General features: G+C 36.6%; 1 protein-coding gene across 1 annotated transcript in view; it reads left to right on the top strand.

Annotated features, from left to right (window-relative positions):
- Positions 1–23,262, top strand: part of FBN2 (fibrillin 2) — a 222,800-nt gene that overhangs the window by 112,245 nt on the left and 87,293 nt on the right. The window contains exons 9-16 of the mRNA XM_086410495.1: positions 5,371–5,523; positions 6,984–7,217; positions 8,157–8,294; positions 10,680–10,799; positions 12,496–12,621; positions 13,466–13,588; positions 15,641–15,763; positions 21,452–21,604. Of these exons, the coding sequence (XP_086266621.1) occupies positions 5,371–5,523; positions 6,984–7,217; positions 8,157–8,294; positions 10,680–10,799; positions 12,496–12,621; positions 13,466–13,588; positions 15,641–15,763; positions 21,452–21,604 (1,170 nt within the window). The remainder of the gene's footprint in view (positions 1–5,370; positions 5,524–6,983; positions 7,218–8,156; positions 8,295–10,679; positions 10,800–12,495; positions 12,622–13,465; positions 13,589–15,640; positions 15,764–21,451; positions 21,605–23,262) is intronic.

Raw genomic sequence — 23,262 nt, forward strand, 5'->3', positions numbered from 1 at the left:
TACATGATGATAACCCAATATCTTTGAGAAAAATACATAATGAAACAAACTACTGAATATTCAATAATAATTTTAAATGAATTTGTATTTTACTAGTCAAAATGGAATATAAATTAGTGGGAAATGTAGTAGTGTCTGTATATTATGAGGCATTTTTATTTGCATTGCAGTGTTCAGTATAAGTACACATTTGTGGAGCTCTCACAATGTCCTTGAAGACTTCCAAATTCTGAGACTAATACAGATTCCTGTTCAGCTCCTACTCATTTTTTTTTTTTTAACATATTACCTTATTTCCAGTGTGTTGGTGAATTTGACACATGAGTGGTTTAGAAGTGTCAGGGTCTCCCCTGATTTGAAAATCTTCTATGTGGACTTGAGTTTTGTGTTTTCTTGTTGGATAGGTATATCCATTAGATCAAACTTGTTAACTGTTCTGTTCAAATTTTTCCTAGAACTACTAGATTTTATCTACTGTGTCTATCAGTTAGTTACAGAGTTGTATAAATGTTCCACCTTGATAGTAGATTTCTCAGTTTCTCCATGTGGCCTTTTAAGTTTTTGCTTTAATGTTTTGATGCTATAAGGTAATGACTGTTTAAAAGTCATATTTTAAAAGTTATGTTTTCATAGTGAATTGAACCTTTTTTGAAATGTATTGACTAAAGTTTTCTTTCTTTTCCTCATGATACGTTTCTAAATATTTTTGATATGTTTTATCTAATGTCTTTTTCCACCACATTTTGTAAATTGGAGAGGAAGATTTAAATATATGCTATTTGGATATTTTTTCTCTCAATCTTTCTGCTTCCTTTTGTTTTAAATATGTTTCTTTAAACAGCCTAACTCTAAATTTGGGGGGACATGGTCTCAAAATCTTTATCTTTTAAATTGATATTTAAATTCATTCGTGTTTATTATAGTAACTGATGCATTTGTTTTATTTCTATTATAATTATTTTTTGATTCTCATTTATTGTGTTTTTCCTGTACTTTCTCTTTTTTGTTATTTTCTGTTTCTCGCTCTCTTTTTTAGATTTATTTTGGCTTTTGTCCCTTCCACAGCCCATTCTTTTTCATCTGTTGTTTAGAAATACAAAATTTATTTCTGTGGTTTTAGTGATTATCCTGGCTGCTTGAGGATACATATATAATAACTTAAAGCCTAAAATTGTCTGTATTTTTACCCATATAAACAGTAAAAGAATATTAGAATGGTTACACTTTGATCTCCCCCTTCCAAGGTAAAAAAGTCCAACCAATTTCCACTCCCCATTTGCAACAGATTAATCATTATTATTATTGTTTGATATTTTATTACTTGTCCATGTATCTTAACAGTGTTTTCCCTCTTTATTTATTCATATATTTCAGACCTTCCACTGGAATTGTTTTCCCTTTTACCTAAAACACCTCTTCTAAAATTTACTTTGGCAAGAACCTTTTTGTAGAAAATTCAGTTTATATTTTCCTGAAAATGGCCTTAATTTATTTCCCTCTGGAAGATGGTTTCTTGGGGTACAGAATTTTAGATTGACAGTTATTTTATCTCAGCATACAGAAGATAATATTCTGTTGTGTTCTAGCATCCACTGGTGCTATTAAGAAGTCAGTGATTGATATAAATATAATTCCTTAGCAGGTACTCTTTTTTTTCTCGCTATTTTTAAGATCTTCACCTTTTCTTTGTTGTTCTGCAGTTTCAGAGTGATGTGGTGCTAACTCTGGATTTCTTTTTAGTTTTCCCACTTTGGATTTATTGGACTACCTAGATCTGAACTTATCTTGCAACATCATTAGAAAGTTGTAAACTAGTATCTGTTCACTATGGCCTCTGCCCCTATTGTCTGCTTTTGACACTTTCTAATACTCTTATTCGTCTTATTAGATGTAAATTACCTTTTCACACTCACCCCCATAGTTCTTAACCTCTTTCCAAGATTTTCCATCTCTTTGACTCTGAACTACACAACCATGATATATTCAGCTATTTTTTCCAGCTCAGGAATTCTCTCTTCATCTATGTGTAGTTAATTAGTTCAGTTGCTCAGTCATGTCCAATTCTTTGCAACCCCGTGGACTGCAACACACCAGGCTTCCCTGTCCATCACTAACTCCTGGAGCTTACTCAAACTCATGTCCATTAACTGTGCTATGTGCAGTACACTGCTTAATATAGTCACTAAGTGTGTTATTTCAGTTATGATTGTTTTATTTACAGACATTTCATTGAATGTTTTTAAGTCTGTTCTTTCATTGTTTGTGGACTTGTTTTCTCTGTTCACATTTTTAGTTTTTTAATTGCTTAAATGGATTAAAGGTTATTTAGTTATTAGTATATAATGAATTATCGTTAATTAAAAACAATTAATGATTTTTCAAAATTGATCTGACCATTCCAGTATCTGAAACCTGCTATTTATTCAGCTAACTTTTGCTCATTGAGCCTTGTTTCTCTGTGTGTCATTTATTTACCTACTTCTTCAGTGACTTTACTGTTAGCTACTCCTTTTTTCCTGGAACTTTATATGTGGAAATTCTTTGAGACCTGTGTCAGTATTAAGTCCTCAGTTGTGTTGGTTTTTGTGAGGTACTTTGAATATCCCTACCTGGAGACCTCTTTATGTAATATTCCTCCTTTGAAATTTTCAGAACACAAACCTGATATTTTGACAACAGAGCCATCTGTGTGAGAAAGAGCTTGTGGTTTCACATTCTTAGGAAGAGTTTTTTTTTTTTTTTTTTCCCCTCCATCCAGCACGAAGGTAGAAAACAGGCAAGTCTCTTAGCTGCTTTTCTCTGCATTAGCCATATAACAAGGATATAGCTGCTTGGGACCCCTACTTTATGAGGGAGTGTCCTGTTTCATTTTGTATTAGAGAGGTGAATCTGGGCTTTTATCTCTTAGGTTCTGGCCCCTGTAAAACTATCAAGAGTTGAAAACCAGAGTCTCCAGAGTTTACAGAAGCCCAAAAGCTGAAACCTAGGTGTGCACTTAACCTCCAGAGATTCTTGTTTTCATTTCATTTTGAGACTCAGTTTTTCCCCTTTTTCATGTCAGTGAGATGATTTTTTTAAAGTAGTTTTTCATATTTTATCAAGAATGTTTCCATGGGGAGGGATACTCAGGGTATCTAATACACCGTTCTGCTGGAAACAGAGCATATATTGCTTTGTTTAATCCTTCCATTAACCCTATTTCATGAATAAGAAGTAGGTAGATATGGTTACAGAATAAAACAATTAACAATATTTTGATGTAAACCTAGGTATCCCAACTCAAGGCCATGACTCTTTTCTTTTTCTTCCCAAATCTTATGGTTCACCTCCTCAGAGATCCTTGAAGAGACAAATACGTTCAGCATACTGTGTAGCAATGGTTACTGTGAAGAGTTTAGAAGTTCCGTATCTTAATTTTCATCCTATTCATGAGGAGTAAATCAAGTAAATTTAAGAATATAATACTTCAGGTTTCTGGAATGAATATTCTAAAAACGATTTTCCTGGATCATTCTTGGGAGTCGAAATCTACCTATGAAATTATTCCCAATGACAGACAGATTTCTGGTGACCCAGAAATCCCACTGCTGGGCATACACACCAAGGAAACCAGAATTGAAAGAGACATGTGTACCCCAATGTTCATCACAGCAGTGTTTATAATAGCCAGGACATGGAAGCAACCTAGATGTCCATCAGCAGATGAATGGATAAGAAAGCTGTGGTACATATACACAATGGAGTATTACTCAGCCATTAAAAAGAATACGTTTGAATCAGTTCTAATGAGGTGGATGAAACTGGAGCCTATTATACAGAGTGAAGTAAGTCAGAAAGAAAAACACCAATATAGTATACTAATGCATATATATGGAATTTGGAAAGATGGTAACAATAACCCTGTATGTGAGTCAGCAAAAGAGACACAGATGTGAAGAACAGACTTTTGGACTCTGTGGGAGAAGGCAAGGGTGGGATGACTTGAGAGAATAGCATTGAAACATGTATACTATCATATGTGAAACAGATTACCAGTCCAGGTTCATTCCATGAGACAAGGTGCTCAGGGCTGGTGCACTGGGATGACCCTGAGAGATGGGATGGGGAGGGACGTTGGAGAGGGGTTCAGGATGGGGAACAGATGTACACTCATGGCTGATTCATGTCAATGTATGGCAAAAACCACTACAATATTGTAAAGTAATTAGCCTCCAATTAAAATAAATAAATTTTAAAAAAATCATGACATTTATAAAGTGTCTGCAGTGCCTTTAAGTAAGCCTGCATGAGTCGAATTATGTACTTTCTCTTGGTCATACTGGGTTTCTTTTGGGGACTGATAGGCATTCTGATTCTTACATGGAATAATACCTAACTAAAGCCAATTGTTTTATTTAACAATAGTGTGGAAGCAACCTGAGGTAAGCTTTGGACCATTCAAGAAAATAATATATTTATTTTTAAACTCAGTGTCTAGTGTAAAAATATTAGACCTTCCCTATTAATAGCATTATTTATAGTTAACAGTTTCATCTGCATCAATGACATGTAGCTCCTGATGGTTGTGGTGTGTGTTTCCTCTTGTGGTCACAGACAGAACTTCTTGGAAGCACCTTGTTAAAAGTTAAATAATATGCAGTGAAACTGGACTCTCTCTTTTTGGCGCTTCAAATAAAATCAGAAAGTACTTCCCTCCTGGGTTTTGGGGCTGTACGTGCCCTTGCCCTCTGTACAAGAGCGCAGAATCTTCCACCTCCCTTCTGCCTTCTCTTTAGCCGTCACGTTGACTCCTCGTTTTTCACGCACATGAAACACATCTTCTTCTTTCTCTTTGAACTTCTCTTCTTCCAGGTTACTTGTGTGGCTCATGCTCTCCCCTTATTAAAGTCTGCTCAGATGTCACTGCCTCAAAGGAGCTGTTTTTGATCAGTCTTTCTAAAATAGTACCTGCGATAGTTTTGTATTGCTGTGTAATAAATAACAGACGATTTCTGTAGTGAACAACAGTATGCATCTGCAGGTCTGCTGGGTGACTGATTGACTAGTCTAGGCTGAGATGGGTCTGTCACTTTCCCTCATTTGAGCTCTGTGTCTGTCTGGGTGTGGCTTCTTACTGCATGTGGGCTCATAACTGCTTCATGCCTCTCTTTTTTGTACACTTAGGGTATGGCATGGCACAGGTGCTCAGTGAGTATTTGCTTGTAAATAGACAAAAGCATGAATAAATGTGATAGAAATGGAAAGAATGAGATGTAATAGAAATTAAGTAAAATAATCCCCTTAACTTAGCATCTCCTAACGTGTACAGTAAATGATGTGAGGACTCAGGGTAATTCTGTCATGTCTTCTATTTTCTTTTCCCATGTTTAGATCAGAGAACAGGCACGTGTTTCTCGGGCCTGGTGAACGGTCGCTGTGCACAAGAGCTTCCGGGCAGGATGACCAGAATGCAGTGCTGCTGTGAGCCCGGCCGCTGCTGGGGCATCGGAACCATTCCTGAAGCCTGTCCTGTCAGAGGCTCTGGTGAGCTGTTGGCTGCTCGTGTGCTCAGGACACGCAGTGGCAGGAAAATTAGTAACAATAATGTGCTTTGGTGTTTTCCTTAAAGACAGATCATCTTTGCATTCCTTTTAGTATCTTCAATATGACTTGGGTGATTTTTGTGGGGGTTAGGGTGACATTGTTTATTGGAATCAGTCTTCATTCTATTCTTTTTGTTAATATTAGGAAAAAACCCTAACCACTGATCATGTATTAACTTTAAGCAAGAATTTTAATAATTATTTTAAATGTCAGTGTTTAAGTTCAGTTTTAAAACCTAATCTTCCATTTGAAGCTGGAGTAACAAAGTTTGGTCTTCATTTATTTTATTTTAGGCATACCCTCAGCTTATTGTGCTCCAGTCCTTAAGAGATATTTCCTCCCTTTTCTAATGACCTTGAAAATGCATAATACACTGAATTTTGTATTCAGAATTCATTGTCATTCACTTTGCTATATTAACTGCTGTGTAGCTGAGGCTATACCAGAAAATTGCTCTAAGATGAACAAGAAGTAGTTCCTCTTGTTAATATAACATGCATAGTAAAGTGTAGTGTTCATCACATAAAAGTATATTGATAATGTGTTATTATATTGCCTCCATGTTATAAGTATGAAAAATAATTCAGCTTTTTGAAACATGCTTATAAACATACACATCTGTATGTTCTGTTATGGAGGAAAAAAAATAAAGGCCTTTCTTTCTAAATTTCTAATCCTTGAAATTCCAAAATTGAGTAGTAAAATTTTTTAAAAACCAGAGGTAAAGCATAGTGTGTAATTTTGGAAACCCATCATCCTAGTCATATTAATACTCAAACAATTACTTGAGTTAAACAGTTTTCATTTTTTCTTATATGGTGCCCTAATTCTGAGAACAGTTAAGAAAATAAGGCAATTATACATTTTTCTCTCAACTTTGGTACTTGGACAAACAATTAGCAGATTTAAAAGCGTACTAAATGCTGTATTCTGTTAAGAGTCCACATTAGAAAAAAAATTATTCTAAATTATATTAATCCCTTAAAAAAAGAAGAGGGAAAATGTGTAGGTATGAAACTGATGGAGATTTAAGTAAAACCAAATATAGAATGAATTACTTAGAGGTTTAGTATCCATCTATTCAAGTGAATTTCTTGCAGATGCAAGTTATATCTGGAATTTTATGAGTTGCACTTAGAGACATAAAATCAAAGAATATGTATAGACAGTTCTTTGGGTATGCAACTCAGTTAAAACATGGCTTATAGATTTCCATTTTTTCCTGAAGCACCTGTATTTTTCCTGCTACTGCTAGCATTGAAAACATTTATCAAGCTAATAACTGACTTATTCATATCATGAAGCATAGATAACCTAAAATGATTATCACAACACACAAATTACCTTTATTATGCAGAAATATATCCATTTGTGTTTAACTGAACTTTCTTCTCTTTTAGAGGAATATCGCAGACTTTGCTTGGATGGACTTCCAATAGGAGGGATTCCAGGGAGTGCTGGTTCCAGACCTGGAAGCGCTGGGGGGAATGGCTTTGCCCCAAGTGGCAATGGCAATGGCTATGGCCCCGGAGGAGCAGGCTTCATCCCCATTCCTGGAGGCAACGGCTTTTCTCCTGGCGTTGGGGGAGCTGGTGTAGGGGCCGGGGGGCAGGGGCCCATCATCACGGGACTAAGTGAGTGTTCACTTTATGTGTAGACTCTTTAGCTTTCCCCCTTTAAAGATATTATAATATCTAATCCTTTTTCCCAAAAGGTGTGTGTGTGTGTGTGTGTGCGCAGAAACCTACTTCGAGGTCTAAAGCATAATACAGTAAAACAGTCTTAGTAAAGTGTTATTTTTATGTTCCATAAACTTTCTAAGTTGGAGAAAAGACTGAGTGACCCAGGTTCTCTTTGAAAATAGAGGTGAGAGTGGGGTAATATTCCAAGACCAGATGATGCCATTAAAGAGCATTCTTTTTGATTCCAGTGTATTTCATTTGGCTGCTTGTAGCTGTCTCAATCATACACTCCTTGAATTATTTTCCAGAACCATGTCTCAACTGAAATAAGTTGAATATGTCTTGCTTGTGCCTAAACAAATATTATAATGAAATATCTTTTCTTTTCCTCGCCCTCTTTTGTTGAATAACTTGAGAAATTGAGAACTGTGGGCCTCTAGCCAGAATTGGCATTGGCGTGCTTGACGTTTAAGTTCATTCTTTTTTAAAATAACTGCTCTTGCTAATAATATTTAATGATGTCTTACAGTGTTATGTTTGTTCTTTTTGGCATATTGCCTGTTTACTATATCTGGATATTCAGCATGCTTACCAAAAAAAAAAAAAGTGGGAAGCATTCAAATGTACAGTAGAACATTCCTGACATTTTAAAAAGACGACATTATGGGCAAAGTTTCCATATATATGACTTAACAAACACAAGTTATAACCCTGTGTCTCAAGAATAGTTTTTAAATTCCAACATTAAAGTTTTAATAAAATACAGAATAATGTAGGCTTTTGATATGGACACCTAAATAATGTACTTAAACATCCTTTTGAAAATCGACTTTAAAGAAAGTAATCCGTGTTGGAGTGATGGAATATCATTTGTGCTCTGATTTTTCACAGCTATTCTGAACCAGACAATAGATATCTGTAAGCACCATGCTAATCTCTGTTTAAATGGACGCTGCATACCTACTGTCTCTAGTTACCGATGTGAATGCAACATGGGTTATAAGCAGGATGCAAATGGGGATTGCATAGGTAAGTTCACGAGTCCTTCATTCTTCTTAGTTTTTTAAATAGCTTTTAGACTACAGGAACAAGTAGGGCTGAATATGATGTTGAAGTAAAGCTAATTTCCAAGTTGTCTTTCTTATGTGTTTATGTTTCCATGTGCTTCTTTAACCTACTGCTGAGCCGGACTATTTCAAGAATCCCCTGCCTGGGACTTCCCTGGCTGTCCAGTGGTTAAGACTGCATGCTTCCACTGCAGGGGGTGCAGGTTCTATCCCCTGGTCCAACATCCTACATACTGCATGACATGGCCAGAAAGAAAAAGAAAAAAGAATCCCCTGTCCTTTCTGGTTCTAAATGTTATGATTTCTGTCTCTGCCCCTCCCTTTTCTTCCTTCTTCACTGAGTAACACTGGATATATGGTGACATCATGAACATGAGCTGTAAGGCAGAGATTGGGAAGAAGTGGTTGATGAATCTCTTTGGGGCATGTTGAATTTTAGGTGTCTTGGGTATTGACCTGTAGAGGGGTAAAGCTAAGAGGAGTGTTCAGGACTTGAGTTAAAAATTTAGGAGTCAGCAACATATAGGTGATTATTGCAGCCAGGCTGAAAAACAGAGTTAAAAGATAGCAGGAGTACTACAGCTAGAACCCTGGGGACTAGCAACATTAGTAATAATGTTGGTGAGATGGCAAAATAATCTAGAAAATATGTATCACGGAAGCCTTGAAAAGGTGTGCTTTCAAGAGAAAAGGCGTGTTAAGTACAGCCAAAAAATGAAATACAAAGAGGACAAAAAAAACACTGCTGTATTTGGCAATGAAGAGAGTTTTGATGATCTTTTAAGGACAGTTTTAGGACATGGGGCTTCCCTTGTGACTCAGCTGGTAAAAAATCTGCCTGCAATGCCAGAGATCTGGGTTGGATCCCTGGGTTGGGAAGATCCCTTGGAGAGGGGAAAGGCTACCCACTCCAGTATTTTGGCCTGGAGAATTCCAGGGACTGTATAGTCCTTGGTGTCGCAAAGAATCAGACACGACCTGCAGCACTGTCTTCTGAAGCTGATCTGGCCTGGTGTGCACCCATTAGTCATGCCTGATATGCTTACTAACACTCTCAACTCTGTCTTTTCTCATTTTTGCTTCATTCTTTTGGCTCAACCAGAAGCTTAAATGTGAGTCTCAATGGAGGCATCTTTGGATGAATTGAAAAAGTATTTACTCCTGTTTTTCTTCGTTGTTTTTAATTTTATTTGCTCTGAGTGTTTTTTCCCCCCTCTGTTACCAGAGAAAGTTTAATTGCTTTCAGTCTAGGTGTTGATATTAATGAAATTGGTGAGTTTGGTAGAGTACAGTTCCTCTTTTAAGAATATCTGTGAAAGAAGCAATCTGTTTACAAAAATGGTAAAACTGTGAATTGATTTCATTGTTGTGCTCACCAATTTAGCTGAAATTGTATATGTTAATGGCTTCTCTGTGTCTATGAAAGGACAAATCATTATGCCCTAACCAGTCAGCCAGGCTTTTAATTCACCAGCATTCAAAATAATACTTAGTGGGCATTGCTTTTTCTAACACAAACATGATTTCTCTAGGATTTAACTAATCCTTGCTGTCCACTTTGTCATTCAGTTGCACAGTCCTTGAATTCTGTGATAAATTTGCGTTTGATCAAGACTTAGAGAATTTAAAGAGAGAGCAGTGACGTTTCTCACCTTTAGGATCAGAATCAGTATTTCCATAAAACTTCATTTTATACAAAAAAATCCCTGTGCCAATTTTAAGATCCTAGAGAAACCAGCAACTACTGAATATAATAAACTTTTTTTTAAACTTAATTTCCATTTTTACACTATCCCGTGTTTTTTGCTTCAAGATATTATCCAAGCCTTAATATAAAGTTACATATATAGTTGAGTTCACAAAAAATAGTTAACAAAAAATTCCATAATTTATCTTTTTAAAAACTAATAGAGTGACAACATATAATATAAATATATATCTTTTAAAAATCTTTTAATTAATCTTCTAACTCTGTAGTAAGCCTTAAAGAGGCTATTAACTTGCCCATGTTACTTAGATAATAAACATTTTCTAGCCTCTGGGAACTCATGGCTATGTCTTCCCCAAGCTCATACTTTTGATCATTGTACATTATTCAAATTGAAAGACCATTATTTCTTGGTTAAACCAAATTCTCTTGTATTCTCCAATAAGTGGTATTTTTGTAACTCTCCAGATGGGCCTCTGTAGTTGAAGAAAGGAATTTTTATTCCTTTATAAATACTCTTCTATTTAGACTATTAGCACTGACTGGCCTTCTCTCAAATTTGGGAGGCCTAAATGTATTTTAAACAAACATTTCTAGAAATGGAGTGAAGTCTGTAATGGTTTCTTTTGCTGCTCACAGATGTTGATGAATGCACATCAAATCCCTGCACTAATGGAGATTGTGTTAACACACCTGGATCCTATTATTGTAAATGTCACGCCGGATTCCAGCGGACTCCTACCAAGCAAGCATGCATTGGTAAGGCAGCTTGCTTTCACATATGAAAATGTTCCATGAAATATTGTGACCCAGGCTGTTGAGGTTAAAAGTGAATTTATTCAAGAAAGACATGGAATGAAATAAGTGCTGTTACATTATTACAGATTGACTGCATGTTACCCTCAAAGTGCTCTCTTCAAACATAAATACTTTTTTGCATATGTAACACAGGCAGTGTGGTATCTGGTGTCACAAAAAAAACCCTGGTATATCTTCCTTCCCTAGATTACAGCTTCCTTTCTCCAAGTAAGATCAGTAGTATTACTGCTCTCTGATTAACGGAGTTTAAGATTTATTGTTGTTCTCAGCTACTGTTTTCTTTGAACCTCAAGCGTAGTCCAATACCACATCATGACTGCTCTTAATGCAGTTTCATTGCTATACCCACCAGCATCGTCCAAATGCTCTACCTCACTGCTGATTCATCCCAGAATTCTTTTAGAAGATAATCCTTCTTTTCCTTTTTTCATTTCCTATTCATCCACTGGCAGTTGCTTGAATCACTTTATTCCAGCAATTTTTGTCATGTTGCTCTTAATCGAGATATTCTTTAGTTATTCCATTCTTATTCAGCTCCTTGCTTTGTCTTTTTTAAAATTAATTTTTGATGGACTATAGTTGATTTTCAATGTTGTGTTAGTTTCAGTGTACAGCAAAGTGATTTAGTTATACTTTTACATATATCTGGATTTCCCTGGTGGCTCAGTGGTAAAGAATCTACCTGCGGTGCAGGAGACACAGGTTTGATTCCTGGGTCAGGAAGATCCCCTGGGGAAGGAAATGGGAACCCACTCTAATGTTCTTGCCTGGAAAATCCCATGAACAGAGGAGCCTGGCGGACTAGTCTATGGGTCACAAGAGTTGTACACCACTTAGTGACTAAACCAGCACCACCACCCATATAGCCACCCTTTTTAGATTCTGTTCTCATATAGGTCATTACAGAGTATTGAGTAGAGTTCCCTGTGCTATACTATATGTCCTTGAAGTGAAGTGACGTGAAGTGAAAGTCGCTCAGTTGTGTCTGGCTCTTTGCGACCCCATGGACTGTAACCTGCCAGGCTCCTCTGTCCATGGAATTCTCTGGGCAAGAATACTGGAGTGAGTAGCTGTTCCCTTCTCCAGGAGATCTCCTCGACCCAGGAATCGAACCAGGGTCTCCTGCATTGCAGGCAGATTCTTTACCAGCTGAGCTACCAGAGAAGCCCACAATAGGTCCTTGAGTTTTTTGTTTTATATATAGTAGAGTGTATATGTCAATTCCAGTCTCCCAATTTATACCTCCCCACCTCACCCCATTGGTCACCATAAGTTTGTTTTCTGTGTCTGTTTTGTAAATAAGTTCTTTTGTGCCATTTTTTTTAGATTCCACATACAAGCAGTTTCACTTGCTCTGACTTTTAAGGTCTTCAACCACTGTGTCAGAAGCAGCTACATTCCAGCTGCACTGTCCATCCTCTTCTACATTCACTGTACACCCCATTTCATTTTTCTTTTTCTTCCCTCCTTCAGCTATTATAAGTCAGGGCTGTAGAACTGCTTACACCTACCTATCCAATAAAAAAAACTGGTGAGAGATGAACATTTTTCTAAAGAAGCACCATGACCTGGATATTACATGGATTGTCTTATTGCTTTTGTGATTTTAAAAGACTAATATTGTTCATTTCCCCAGATATTGATGAATGCATCCAGAATGGGGTTCTTTGTAAGAATGGTCGATGTGTGAACACAGATGGAAGTTTCCAGTGCATTTGCAATGCTGGCTTTGAATTAACTACAGATGGAAAAAACTGTGTTGGTATGGAAAGTGCCTACTCCCTTGCAAAAGATTTTTTAAGGGATATATACACTTTTATTTAGAACCATATAGACTATTTCCATGAAAGCTCATACAGCACATATATAAGAGTCGTTCAGATGACTTAGGTAAAATATAAATACATTTAACAAAAGACTATTAAAGTGAAGGGACAGAATTTTTGGAAATATAATAAATGAATAGTTCATTGCTTCTGGAAATTTCTTGTGTGGCATATGTTTAATTAAAGTAACAATTATTCTTTGTAATTTTTAGCACCCACTCTATTTTGACTGTTGGGGTTACAACACTGATAACACAGAAAAGACCCACCTCCAGTCTAGGGAAGCACAAAAACATTTGATGTATCTGATAATCAAATCTCCAAATTTGTGGTCCTGGTGATGTCTAGCAGTGTAGTAAATGCCAGTACACCACAGAAACATTCTGTTTGCACAGAAGCACATATTTCACCCACTAATCAAAGTCTAGATCATTTCATGTGCAGTGAGCTTTGTCATTGCTTTATTCTCTCATACAATATAAACATCCAATGAAAGAAATAGTAACTTTTTGGTAATCAAAATAAAACTCTATTCATGTGATTTTAATAGAAACTACACACAAAATTTCCTTAATGCTTTTCCTCTGTGTCCCTTAAACTAATGGTGCTTCACATTTTCCGCACTATTTGCTCTCACTCGGTTGGCATTCATAAGGAAAAAAAAAGTCTGTGACCACTTGGCTCATTTTTGCAGTAGAATATGCCTGGCAGTTGTTTGTAGGAAGAGGGGGAACTGGTTTCCTCAAGGCCAGTTGTGTAAGTCACTCTCTCCTCCTGTAGACCATGATGAATGTACAACTACCAACATGTGTTTGAATGGGATGTGCATTAATGAAGATGGCAGCTTCAAGTGCATCTGCAAACCAGGATTTATCTTGGCTCCAAATGGGCGTTACTGCACTGGTATGTATGGCTCTGAGATAGGAAAGTAACCATGATTGAAACCATCTTTTTTATCTGAATGAATCATGCAAGAATTACTTCAGTTTCTTCATGTGGATTTTGTATTATTCACATCTCTCGGTAATTCAGTACGGCAGGTGTCTAAAGCTTCCTAGAAAAACATACTTTGTGGTCTGTGGAACACCAGTGTCTTTACAAAAATAATAATGGCATAGGAAGAATTAAGAGAATGACAGATTGGTTCTAGCAAATCTGGAAAAGACAATGAAGAAATAAGTTCTCTCAACTTTTTACATAAAAAAAGAGGAAGAAAAATATTGTATTCTCAGAACTAGATTTTCCACTCTCATTCATTACTGGTTTTGCATTATAACTTTTCAGTAAGCTAATTCACATATCATTTGTTACCATATCCATATCTAAAAGCCTTGTATTGATTTCATGAAGAAGTAATTTGAATATTTCTAGCAACTCTTTTATTTATAAAACCATTTTGAAGCCTAAGCTCTAGTGGTAACTTTACTAAGCAAAAGATAACTCTTGGAAATAAATAAGACTACATTATGTTTATATTCACAGTTTAGAAGTTCCGTATCTTAATTTTCATCCTATTCATGAGGAGTAAATCAAGTAAATTTAAGAATATAATACTTCAGGTTTCTGGAATGAATATTCTAAAAACGATTTTCCTGGATCATTCTTGAATTCTTGGGAGTCGAAATCTACCTATGAAATTATTCCCAATGACAGACAGATTTCTGGTGACCCAGAAATCCCACTGCTGGGCATACACACCAAGGAAACCAGAATTGAAAGAGACATGTGTACCCCAATGTTCATCACAGCAGTGTTTATAATAGCCAGGACATGGAAGCAACCTAGATGTCCATCAGCAGATGAATGGATAAGAAAGCTGTGGTACATATACACAATGGAGTATTACTCAGCCATTAAAAAGAATACGTTTGAATCAGTTCTAATGAGGTGGATGAAACTGGAGCCTATTATAAGATGCAACAAATTTTGTAGTTCTACTACAAAAACAAGTTTTATTCCAGTTTCCTCCTTTTGGACAAAATTAACTCCATGAATACTTCCTGCCTTCAGTCACACAAATTGATCTGAATAGCAAATAATACTCATAGCCAAACCCTATAATGTCAGTGAAATTCCAGGGACAATGGACAGAGAAAAATCAAGACTGATTCTTATATTTCTGAATGAAAGTAGTTTCTTGACTATTCATGAAAAGGAAGTTCACTATTAAATAGAAATATTGTAGCTTTGCTGATTGAACTCAGGACTGGAATGTCATCTCAAGGTTAGCTAACTTGGATTAATCACAAGATATGAGATTAGCATTCTGTTCCAGTGCGTGGCATTACATTACAGCCTGTAACTTTTTCAGCATTTCTTAAGAAACTTAAATATACATAAAAAGATGACCTAAATCTCACCAGTTCCTGCTTTATTGAAACTTTTATTAATTTTTATTACAAATGCTGTAATCCATAAATTTTGAAATGCTCATGATTTGGCAGCTCTGTGTTTTGAAGGCTGTTCCCCTTTACAGGGAAGCCATTTAATGGTGGGTTACATTTCATAAATTTAAGCACTTTGAAAATTACAAGAGACTTCAAATTATTTTGTTACTGTGAACTGACTGAATTAATATTAAAACAGCATCTTGGAATTTTATGTATGTGTAAATGAAAGTTAGTTAAAAACATTTACCTTGGTTTTAAGAATTTGTTTCACTTAACTAATTTGAGTTGAATATCATTTAATATTAAACAGAATTGCCAAATAAATAATGAAAAATGAAATTGTCGTATTCTTCTAAGGGGTAAAACAATCTACTTTCACTCAATCTTTCTGAAAATGTGTTTGAAAGAGTTGCATTTGTGTAAAAGATTCGTTGTCACATCTGTGTATTCTTGCACAAGTTATAAAATTGAAAACCAAATGTTGATAGTGTACAGTGGTGGCAACAGGTCAACTCTGTAATGAAGTTAGAGTAACGTCCCGGCTTGTGTTCCCCTCTCTGGGCAGATGTTGATGAGTGCCAGACCCCAGGAATCTGCATGAATGGGCATTGCATCAACAATGAAGGGTCCTTCCGCTGTGACTGTCCCCCAGGTCTGGCTGTGGGTGTGGACGGACGTGTGTGTGTTGGTAAGTGAAACATTCTGTAATGGCCCCAGTGACCGAATGACCTTTGAAAACGGGATAAAGGTGTATCTATACAATAGAATAATATTCAGCCATAAAAAGGAACGCAATACTAACATACATGAAAGCATGGATAAGCTTGAAAACATCGTGCTAAGTGAAAGAAGCCACACGCAGAAGACCACACAGTGTACGATTCCAAATGAAATGTCTGTAAAGGTCAGATTTGTCGAGACTGAGCAGGTGAGTGGTTGCTCAGAGCAGAGAGTTTGAGGGTGGTGGGAGAAGGAGGTGATTGTTAAAGGTGTTTATGAGAAGATGAAATGTTCTAACATCAGCTAGAATAACGATTGTCCAACTCTATGAATGCGCTAAAAGCTATTGAATTTATTTACTTTAAATGGGTGCATTCTTTGTATGTGAATTATATCTCAATAAGGCAGTTTTTAAAAAGGTACAAAGAGCCCAACTAGCTCCCTTCAGTAGCCTCTGATGAGATAGAAATGCTAGAGAAGGAAAAGAAAATTGTCCTTTACCGGTGTCCTTCGTATTATTAGATAACCATGTCTCTCTGGTCTGACAGTAAAGAATCTGCCTGTAATGCAGGAGACCCAGGTTCGATACCTGGGTCAGGAAGATCCCCTGGAGAAGGAAGTGGCTACCCACTCCAGTATTCTTGCCTGGAGAATCCCATGGATAGAGGAGCCTGGCAGGCTATAATCCCTGGGGTCGCAAAGAGTTGGACGCAACCGAGAGACTAACACTACATACAATGGATATATATTTTATAATTAATGAGACATGAAACAGGGACAGCAGTTGTATTTAAATAAACTCTTATTTTTACCCAAACAGTATTTATTTTTGTCATCTGAGCTTTAACATTTTTTTAAAATGTTGTGTGTGTTAGTCGTTCAGCTGTGTTCAACTCTTGTGAGACCCTATGGACTGTAACCTGCCAGGCTCATCTGTCCATGGAATTCTCCAGGCAAGAATACTGGAGTGGGTAGCAATTCCCTTCTCCAGGGGATCCTCCCAACCCAGGGACAGAACCCGGGTCTTCTGCATTGCAGGCAGGTTCTTTACTGTTTGAGCCACCAGGGAAGCCTTTTAAATTTTATTTTTATACAATCTTAAAGGTTAATTTCACTTACAGTTATTGCAGAATATTGGCTATATTCTTCATGCTGTGCAGTACGTCCTTAAGCTGTCTTACGCCTATAGTTTGTATCTCCACTCCCCCATCCCTATGTTGCCCCTCCTCCCATCCCCACTGGTAACCACCAGATTGTTCTCTATGTCTGTGAGTCTGCTGCTTTCCCCAAACAAAAATTTAAATGTAAATAATTTATATGTTAGAACTTCAACTTATATAAAAAGTTGGAAATGTTTCTAAATAGTTATTCAGTGCCGTGTAATGATAGAAACGAGGAAAGAGTATAAGAGAGAATGTATATTTTATTTGAAACCATTCAGCATTCCTCTTGGGAATAATTCCTACTTTTGAGTGAGCAGGCATCAGCTTTAAAGAGGCAGGCAAAACGAAAATATCTTTGGCATTCAAAACCCCAACCACTATGTCCTAATGATATCAAGAGCAGAGGGAGTAGTTGTGAAAATACATTGAATGCCATATTCTCTCCAAAGCACTTCCATGAAAGTGAATTAGCCGTTGTGCACCATCTATTTCTCAGGTCATAGAGTAAAAGACAGACATACTCAGTGGTTTAAAAGTATTATTTTAGAGAAATGAAATTCTTTCTCAGACATAGCTGGTTATACTTTATTCTTAACCTATGGGAATCAAAACATTTGGATTCTGAAGGTTATGTAAAAAAAAAAAAAAGAAGAAGAAGCAACAGCAGATGGAAATAATCTGTCCACTTAAAGTTTCATCCACTCTATCCAGGCTAGGATTTATTTCAGCTTACACGATTGTCAGCACTTCGTTCAGGACTCTTTCAAATACAGTAACGAGAAGAATGTAGCTCCTTTCTGCTTAAAGGGCTAAAATATTTTCAGTTGCTTTTTTCCTTTATCTAAATGGCTTTGCTGAAATCTATGATTAGTTCAAAACCAGTTTTGGAGGGAGAAATGATTTTTCTTTTAAGCAACCGACATATGAGTAGTTGTTAGGAATTGAGTGTTCAAACACAAATACTCATTTTCTTGTCCACATATAAAAAAAGCATTAGAATTTTTGGTGAATCCCTCTCCAGTTTTTCACAGTTGTAATTACTTAAACTTTTTAAAATAAAAACACCATTTGTTCTGTGTGTAAAATTATATAGCTCTTCCTTTAACATGCTAGATGTGTTTTCTTCATGTCTTCTGCCTTTTGAGATGCTTTTAGACACATTGATTGTTGAGGTTAGAAATGAATCATTACTATGAATTATTATTAGAGTTCACACTTTAATTTTAGATTTCATTTGTTTGTTCATTTTTGTTTACCTACATACTGAGATGGGTTTTTTTATTTTCAGAAAATTAAACTCTGTTGTAACCAGGATATTGAAGAAGCATGATTCACAGACAGGATATGAACAAAAGGCAACTGTATTTTCTCAATCCTTTCAAAACATATTTTTAATTATTCAATGGGAGCAGTTTATCTAATAAGGAAGAAAACTTAGGTACCCCTAACTTCACAGTTTTTAGATGGCAGAAATTTATAAGGCTGCTTGAGGTAATGAAAACAATCTGGATTTAGCAGTTAGAATGTCCAGTGATGTATAATAGTCAATATTCTGAACTTGATTTGAAGTTATGACTTACCTTCCCAAGCTCACACCTTCATGAGCTTGGGATGTTTCTGACTCTACCAGAGCAGTCAAAGCACAAGGGGAGAGGAAAGAAGGCAGAAGCACACTCTTCTAGGGTTACTTCAAGATTTCTGGGCTTGACACAAGTCTAAGCCAGCTTCATCCTTGTGAGTGATTTCATGAGGGTGTCAACGGTATTGGCCTGCCCGTGACAAGATGCAGACGCTGCGTTTTTCTCCTGGTGGCTGCTCCTGGCCCAACCCCAGGTTTTTGTGCAGTCTACTTTAGACAGACTGTCCCTAATGGTGTCTCGTCTCCTCTCTATGAGTTCATTTTAGAGCCTCCAGTTAGTGTGACCCTCGTCTAATCCACCGGACGTGCCACCCTTTGCCCTGTGAACTGAGTGAATAGAGGTTGCTCTTGCCTTTGTCCTTTGATTCTGCGGTGGGAATAGCAGCCACTCTCCTCTGTGTGCTAGGGGTCCCTGATAGAGTTTGGTACAAATTCTTCAAGCTGTTCCCTGTGAAGCTCTTTTCTCTTGCCCAGGGGTGAAGATGGAAGCATGCCCAATTTGTAATCTGACTCTTGCCCCAAAAAAATCCTCCTCAAAAACTCTTAATTGCCTCTCTCTAAATTGTATCCTGGATATTGGGAGGGGTTTAAGAACCTGGTAACGAATCTTCCATTTCTACTTCCTTCAGGATGGAGTTTCAAAATTCACCTCGTTATATGTTATTTAGCACCATGAGATTTCAGCTTAAATTTTCCTTTTTAACATCCTGTTATGTTAGCTTAAGAGTATTTCAGCATCTTCATGAACACTCTTTGACAGTTCTGTCAGCTAAAAGGTTAATTTTTGTTCTTTACCCTAGTTCTGCTCTTTATACGAGCTGTGTGGCCTTAGGCAAGATACATTACCTCTCTGTGCATCCTTTCCTCACTGGTTGTTTTGAGGATTAAATAGATTAATATTAGATTTATTGGTATAAATTTTGAATGATGTCTGGCACATAACACATACCCAATAAGTAAACTATTACAATTACTACTGTTTTGTTAAATCAGAATAGTAGTGTTACATTAAACATAGTCTTAAGAGTTGCTGCTTTGAACTATAAAGAAATGTTGATACTGAAAAATGAAGAATAAAGTAAAATTAGCATTTGTGCCCATATATACTCTACCTTTGGTAAATACAAAGGTAAAGTATGCTAATTATCTGAGAAAATCCTTCAGCAATTCCAGTCTTTAAGAAAGAAAACACATGGAGAAATTTGATAACACATGGAAAAGGCATAGCATAGGATTTAAGTCCAATCACCAACCAAAACATTCATGTCAGCTGGTACTGATGGTCCTGCTGCTATCAGTGTCTCTAATCCTGTCTACTGTGAATGTTGGCTTGTTTACACTGAAGAGAATAAAATGAACTAGAGTTCCAATCTGGGGTCTTTGAAAAGGGAAAACTCAACTGTTTTTATCAAAGGTAGAAGTGAGCACCATAGGCTTTCTACCGACTTGCTTCTAAAAATTGCCCCTGGCTTACGTTCTCAGCATGAAAACAGAAATAACTTTGACCATTCTGTGATGCCTTTGAGATAAGGGGTACCATCCTAAGAACTCAAAAAAACCTTACTGCAAGTCATGAATTATGTTGTATTTGTTGAGTCCTGTACTTGTAACTCAGAGCTGACCCTCCCAAATGAGGTCATAGCAGAGGCAGAAAGGAACAGCGCTTCTACTCCCCAGGGTCAGTGTCGGAAAACCTCTTCCGTTTGAGCATACACACATCTCTGCTTCGTGCAGCCACACATCCGTCTCATTGTTAGACCAGAAAAAACACCAGATCACAGGACATAAGTACTTTGCATAGCAAGCAGATAAAATTAATTATTTCCAACAAATTGTGAATAATTATAAATATTTATAATAATTCTCTCTTTGATGGGATTACTATATAATAGACTGCTTAAAAGCTCTACTGCTTCTCTGGCCTGTATGATGATCTGAGTTTTTTTTTTTCAATAGTTCACCATTTACCATCTCATAAAGTTGTCCTGTATTTTATGAGAATTTAGATGAGCACAGTAACCAGGTTATGTGTCTTCAGGGTATAATCTGACATAGTAGAAAGAAGAATTGCTTTGGAGGTCATACACGCCTGTGTCTGAATTTCTGCTCAGGCAGTGGATAGTCTAGGACTTGGAGATACTTACGTAATGCCTCTGAACCTCACCTTCCTCATCTATGAAAAGTGGATAATGATCACTACCCTATGGAGTTGTTGAATGTTCAATGACATAATGTCTGTAAAGCAACAGACACATAGTAGTGGTAATATTTATAGAACTGGATTTGTTGAGGGTCAGAGATTAAAACATAGTCATAACAGAGCTTCCCTGGTGGCTCAGTGGTAAAGAAGCTGCCTGCCAATGCAGGAGACACGGGTTCGATCCCTGGTCCGTGAAGATCCCACATGCCCTGGACTAAGCACACACCGCAGCTACTGAGCCTGTGCTCTGAAGCCCAGGAGCCTCAACTGTTGGGCCTCGGTGCTGCAACTACTGAAGCCCGAGTGCCCTAGGATCCGAGCTCTGCAACAAGAGAAGCTTGTTTATAGCTGTGGAAATATACCTGGGTCAATGAGGGGCCTGTGAGGATAAGTGGGATAATTGATGCTTGTGTAATGCATAAAAATTATTGGAGAAAAAAATTGTTCATATGCATTTATTCTTTTCCTCTCACAATAAACATTTGTTGATCTCCTAATGTTATGAGATGCTGAAGATACAAAGAAAAAGAGAAGTAAGTGGCAGATGCTATCCAGAAGCTTCCTATATAGTGGCCACTTAAGTTACAAGAAGCCTTCTGTTTTGAAATCTCTTTGTCTCTGCATCACTATCTCAAGTCATTGTTTTCTCCTCAGACACTCACATGCGTAGTACATGCTACGGTGGGATCAAGAAGGGAGTGTGTGTGCGGCCCTTCCCTGGCGCCGTGACCAAGTCTGAATGCTGCTGTGCCAATCCAGACTATGGTTTTGGAGAGCCCTGCCAGCCATGCCCTGCTAAAAACTCAGGTAGACACCTTTGCCAGTTCCGTACCTGAAAAGGAATCTATCTAAGCTAACATTAGGTAGTGGGTCAAAGAGTACCCCGACTCTGAAGTGTTTTGTCTATCTTTAATGAAAGGAAAGAAATCCAAATCTGTGTTGATATGTGAGGCATATATTAAGATCTGGCTTATATTTACTTACGATCTCTAGGGAAAGAGAACACATAGTGAATAGGAAAATTTATCTTATGATCCAATTATGACCGTTAAACCAGATTCTTTACATGAACATGCTAGCTTTCATCTCTCATCATTCTGAAGATAAATAGCATAAAATTTACTTACCATTTTCAAGGTTATGATAAGTTCATGAGAACCTGATTTATTTATTTTTAATTTTCACGAAGAATGGTATTAGGATGCAGTCTATCAGAGTTTGGTCTATAAGGAATCTATCAGTAGTTCCAGAAAGTGATAAATTTCTTTCTGAATGTTACCATATGTTACAGGCACATTAAATGGTTTAATTTGACTATTCTGTGACTGGTTATTCATACTTTTATGAAAACTGTATTGAATAGATGTAAGTACAGCAGGGACTCAAACACAGTCTCTCTTTTTTTTCCCCTTTAAAGTCAAGAAGAGTTGAAAATATAGGTAGGCAAATATATAAATTACAATTTAGTATGATTGCTGCCTTGAAAAGAGATCTAAGGAGCCAGGAGAGCACAAAGGAAGGAGCAGTTCCTGGGGAGACTGGGAAAGACTGCAAAGAAGGATGCATACTTACTTTGGTCTCAAAAAAAAAAGTAAGAATTTCTCAGGTAGATAATGGAAGAAATGCATTCTAGCAAAGCAAGTGGCTAGTAATTCTGTTAAAAAATACTAACTGGACTGTTCAAACCTTAGAAAATTAGTTAGCATCCCTCTGGAAGAATTACTGAGTATGACATTTTTTTAAAAAAGGAGTTAATGAAGTATCTTAATATATCTCAGTGAATTATGCTTATTATGAAAGAATATGCATATTATTTAAGAAAGGAGTTAATGAAGTATCTTAATGTATCTAAGTGAATTATGCATATTATGAAAGAAGTATAAAAATTGATAGCTAGACTAGATAAAAGGATCAGTGAACTAATAAAATGTGTCTAGGAACAATTGTAAATATAAATGGGCTTATAGAATACAATAACGGTGACATTTAGATCAGCAAGAACAAATTGAACTAAAAGTAATGAATATTGTTGATAAATATGGGAAAAAATATGAAGGTAGCTCCCTATATTAAATGTTGCAAAATAACTTTTTTGTAGAAGATGCAAACTTTTTGTTATCTTGTAATGATAAAGGACTCTCAAAACAGGCCCCAAAGACGTGTATGAATTAGAAAAATATTTTCCTTAATTTATAAGGAATTTACATTAATCAATAGGCAAAGTTGAAATCCTCTATAGAAAAAAATACAGTGTACACAAAACTTGAGAAAGCAGAAGTGCAAATGATTGAGTGCCACATAAAAAGATGCCTGATCTGTTTACAATTAAAAGAAGATTTTTAAAAGTGTCATTTTTGTTTACAGATTGGTAAAAATGATTGATTCTCCCGAGTGTTGGGAAGGTTATACCAATATGGATATTCTCTTACACTGCTGCTGAAAGTATAACCTGGGATATTTTGGGA

Source organism: Bos grunniens, chromosome 7 (genome assembly GCF_055505025.1).
Source record: "Bos grunniens cultivar Pamir isolate PY7600 chromosome 7, Bosgru_T2T1.0, whole genome shotgun sequence".
In the NCBI taxonomy this organism is placed as follows: domain Eukaryota; kingdom Metazoa; phylum Chordata; class Mammalia; order Artiodactyla; family Bovidae; genus Bos; species Bos grunniens.